Source organism: Cynoglossus semilaevis, chromosome 17, assembly GCF_000523025.1.
Source record: "Cynoglossus semilaevis isolate Cse_v1.0 chromosome 17, Cse_v1.0, whole genome shotgun sequence".
NCBI lineage: Eukaryota > Metazoa > Chordata > Actinopteri > Pleuronectiformes > Cynoglossidae > Cynoglossus > Cynoglossus semilaevis.
In genome coordinates this window covers 7,088,081-7,092,906 of record NC_024323.1, presented here as the reverse complement: position 1 = coordinate 7,092,906, position 4,826 = coordinate 7,088,081, and the positions used below count along the sequence as shown (strand labels likewise).

General features: G+C 40.7%; 1 protein-coding gene across 2 annotated transcripts in view; it reads right to left on the bottom strand.

Moving 5' to 3' along the window:
- cacna1ia (calcium voltage-gated channel subunit alpha1 Ia) overlaps positions 1-4,826 on the bottom strand; it is a 55,392-nt gene that overhangs the window by 34,193 nt on the left and 16,373 nt on the right. Inside the window, exons 5-7 of one of the 2 annotated variants that reach the window (XM_008329672.3) lie at positions 3,173-3,509; positions 2,994-3,086; positions 286-610 (exon numbers count right to left, since the gene is read on the bottom strand). In XM_008329672.3, coding sequence (XP_008327894.1) covers positions 286-610; positions 2,994-3,086; positions 3,173-3,509 — 755 coding nt within the window. Of the gene's footprint in view, positions 1-285; positions 611-2,993; positions 3,087-3,172; positions 4,089-4,826 lie in introns of those variants that run through there. The other variant, XM_017040578.2, reaches the window with a different exon arrangement.

Sequence of the window (4,826 nt, the reverse complement as noted above, 5' to 3'; positions counted from 1 at the left end):
TACAGATGCATGGGTGTGAAGACAGCTACTCTGGAGTCTTATAAAGAGGAGAATAGCAACCATGGACTGATGAGCAACTTAGGCAAAAATACCAGTTGTAAAGAGCACATTTATTTTGTGGTTTTTCTATAAAAAAATGTGTTGTTTTATTTTCTTCAGGAATCAGGCGAAGGTGGGATTATTACCTTGACAGTTTCCAAATCCATTACACGAATACGTAGAGACAAACAACTATTCACACTCACATTCACACCTTTGGCCAAACTAAAGTGAACAAATACTTACCTCCTGGATGCCTTGAATAATGCTGCTCCCCGTTCATGTTTCCTCCGCTGCGCCTGTTGCCCCTGCCTCCACCAGCTGGTATGGGCTTGCCCCTCAGTGTGTAGTAGAAAGCTGCTGACCTCCTCTTAGCTTTGCGGAGGACGTGGCAGACCAATTGGAAGATCTCTTCATAGCAGTCCCCTGGCTCGGCCATGCTGGCCAGGGTGGAGGAGGACAGGCATTGTGCCCTCTGCTCCTGCATCAGCTGGTGCTCCCGCTGTTTGGTCTCTGAGAACTGGGTGGCGATAACAACCAGGCACAAGTTGATCATGAAGAACGAACCAATCTGTGAGGATGTGGAACAGAACAGTAGGACATACGCAGTTTAGAACGGGAAGACTGGATGAAAAAGTAGAAATGTTTACCTACATCTTACTTCAATAATCAAGGTACAAACATTAAATTAAGGTTACGGAAACCCCATGAGGAATTGACATGTTTAATCCTAAATTATTTTTCATTAAACCTACATTTATTGAACTTTGTTCCAAACCTCCTTGTAGAAATGTTCGCACTAGTACTACAGGGATTGAGGAATGGATTGGCTTCCTACCAAATCAGGCCTGATTTGAGCAGACAAAGCCCACACAAACCCAAGGCAAAGTTCAGCATGTTAATATATTTCTCTCTTTCTTCCTTTTTACTGTATGAGTCAGACTTGGCTTCACTTTTTTCTCTTTAAATAAATATTAAGTTGTTATTTAAAGTCAGTGTCTTGACTGTAATAACATGATTCTTTTTAAAAAAATACTTCTATTTACTAATACTTTTGAAATTATGGTTTTCCTATTAAAAGCACCCTCTCTCCCCCCTCCTCTCCCCCCTCTTCTCCTCCTCCATTCTTATTCTGGACTCTTACTTCTTAAATTCTTCCTTATAGAGACTGTGTTTTTCTACATATGTAAATGTTACACTGTGGTATAAAAGGCCAAACTGGTTCAGAATGAAAAGATGAAATAGTGCTGGTTGTCGTTTTTACTGCCAATACAGTGTATCACAGTTGGAACTGCAGAAACGGCTGCCACTGCAATCTGGTTACAGACCAATGATTAGATCAATAACTGCTAATGTAGAGTGTTAAAGAAACAATCACCTGGACAGAAAAAGCAGGAGAGATAAAATATTCTGTGTATGGGAGCGAGAGATAGAGTGTGTGCATGTGTGTGAATGGGGGGGGGGACTGATGACCATCTGTGCCCTGTGGGTCAAAGCAGTCCTGCAGGTGTGGAGAGCTTTGATTTACCTCCAGGTTTGCATCTGTGTGTGTGTGAATGTGAGACTATTCTGTGCTTCTGATCAGAAAACAGCTTTGTGCATAATGAGGGAGGGCAGCTCGATATCACACATTCAGGTGCAATACTGCATTATGCATGTGTACTCACACAGACACACACGCACACACAGGACAGAAGAGAGGATTAGAAATGATAAGTGTAAAGACCGAGGCCGACAAAAGAATGATAGAGTCAAGGTGACCGGTGTCTCTGCGCAGCACTTTAATGCCCTCTGGAAATCATTCAACATTTTCAGGACTTCCAGCAAGATTCCAGCTCAAAACACACAGACACTGAAATTCAAGCATGTGCTGCAGGCAAGTGCAGGTGCCAAATGGTGAGCACCTCGCCCAGGTTCTTACATATAAAGAAAAATGTCCAAAGATTTAGTCTGAGACTTTTTCCTGAGGTTGTCATTCAGTATGGACCTCTGGAGGATCCATGTGAGAGAGCAGCTCCTGGCGCAGGGAGCAGGACAGATTCCCATTCATCACTCGGGATTCTTACTAGTTTTTTTCTCACAAAAGCTCAGACTGTCATTAATTTGAGACCATGGGGAGCTCTCCTGCAGTCTCACAAAAGCTCAGCCTGTCATTAATTTGAGACCATGGGGAGCGAACACAACAATGTTCGTCATTTTGGGGTAAATAGTGCAAGACATCTGCCTCCGCCACAGCCACAGCCTCAAGACTCTTTTCACCTACTGTAGGTCATGTCTCATGTATACATACATTCACACCCTCTCCTCTTCTCTATTTTCCTCTCCTCTCCTTTCTCCTCATCCTTTAATTATTTTCATTGCCATCACAGTCTCCTACATCTTTGGTTTTTCAGTTTTACTGCCTGTGTGTTTTGTTCCTTATGTTAATGGTGCACAAATGCCAAACTTTTAATATTTACTTTCCTAAACACACTAAATTCTTACAACAAACTGTTACACAGACAGTTTATGACAAATAAACAAAACTAAATAACAATCAACTATCGTTATAGTCAGCACTGGTAGGATAAGTGTTTTTTGCACACACACAATTCCTAATCCCCTTCCCTTCCACCATTCTCTCTCACCACAATTTAAATATCATCTCCCTCCTTCCTTATTTCCTAAAGACATTGGTTGTAAAAAGTCCTTTATGCTTTTATGGATTATCACAGGTCTATTAACCCTCAGGAAATGTCCTCATTTAATTCACTGATAGGAGCCGGCCTCAGATGTCAGCATATATTGGAAATGATATTAGGACTGTTTTCCATCTCTGGGATGGAATGATTACAGTTACATTTCATTCTTTATTTATTGTTTAATCATCAGAACACATTGAATAATTTATGAGTCAGCTGGAAGCAATGGAAGCTGATAAATAAAAAATGGATGTCATAGTAAATGTTACTTACAATGATGAGCAGGATGAAGTAAATGAAGTTGTAAAAGGAGTGGGCGTCCATTACATAATACATGATCTCCACCCAGCCCTCCAGAGTGATCACCTAGGAGCCAACATAAAAAACATATCCATGTTAATGACAGGAAACTGGGCAAAGGCAGAAAAATGAGGAAGAACCACAAACGTTACCTGGAAAATGACAATCCAGGCGTAGACAATATTGTCAAAGTTTATGGCGCCTTTGTGGGGGTTACTACTTCCTGTGTGGCAGCGGGTGTAGTACTGGTGCCAGTTGATACAAAGACCAGCACCACTGCCATTGGCCAGTGGCTCGAGGGTCAAGCCTAGAGCCTGGCGGTGAAGAGCATCTTCTTTGTCCAGGCAGCAGGTGCGTCCTCCTTCACGCCTCGTAGGCACGTCGGAGCATGACATGATGCCATTATCAGACGGTAGAGAGCAAATGAAGGGCCGTTCATCATCCTCCTCCGGCTGATAGTAGGGAGCAGGAAGGGCCATACCTGAAGATCTACAGCAAAATAAAATAAATATAAAATATTTATAATAAATAAAATAATTATAAAGTGTTAGCATAGGCAACTGAAGAGAACAGAAAGTGAGCAAACTTCACGGTACAATCTAATTAAACACTAGACACTGGATCAGCACATGTTAGTAATAACCACCAATAACTGAATCAGTACATCCACACATTTCCTTGTGAAAAACAAATAAATATCGTTTCTACAAATTGTAATGAAATATCAAACATTCACTGTAAGGCCATGTTTGCAAAGACAACAACTGCCTTGGAAAGAGAGACAGTTCTGCACAGTTGCTCTGAATCTCCTGCCAACTTCCTGCTCTTAATGTGATTGAGAATGAAAGGTGAAGATAAACATCCATCATTTTCTGGGTTGCAAAATTATGTTGAGGAGAGCAGTTTCTAAATTGGTGCCACGGGGTCACCGTTTGAGGAGAGCCCTGAAATGAAATCCATGGATCTTCTCCTCAGCCTTGTGTTGTTATTCTGTGAAAAATACAGCTTTCACTGTGGATAAACACGAGGGTCTTCATGAAATGTCCTTGTGTTGAAACACCGGTCGATACGTCGTGCAAACAAGATTTAATTGTGGCTGTCAAAATTACATCACTTTATATTTTTATTACTTAAATTATATTATTTATAGATATTTATCACATTTTCAATAATTCTGATTAATCTAAAGCAAATGACATTGTCAAAACTAAACTAATCTAAAGAGTTAATACATGCGACACAGTAAAAAGTAGAAAGAAATGCAAGTTTAAAAGTGGGTCACATTCTTATTTTTCAAGTTTAGCAACTGAGGAAAGTTGTAATTGTTGCAGTTTTTCCGCCTGTTCTTGCTGAATGAAAGACTGGAAATTGTTCAACAACTTGTGCTCCCTATTGTCTGATTTTGCACTTCAGATTTCACAAGGCACTCTAAGTAGGACACAGATCTGGAGTGAGCACTGTTGCATTGAATTTGAATTCTTTTGTCTTCAAGAAGTTCAGCACAAAGTGGTTAACTTCTTTTGCCGGCAACGACAAAGCGTTCGGCGGATGATTCTTTCATACCAATGTCCGGATCCATTCATTTACTTCTATTGTCCCTCGCATTAATTTTTATTTTAAGATGTGTTCCTCTTCCATAAAATCCTCCTCCTGCCTCTTATATTGGCTCCTACTCCTCGTGCTCTTCTCATTTCCACTCCTGGCTCCCTTTCGTTTCCTGTCTAATTCTTTTGATCTTACCCTATCTCCTCCGGTCAATAACATAATAGATAGTGCTGACATGCAGAGCAGTAGAATTTCTCGTTT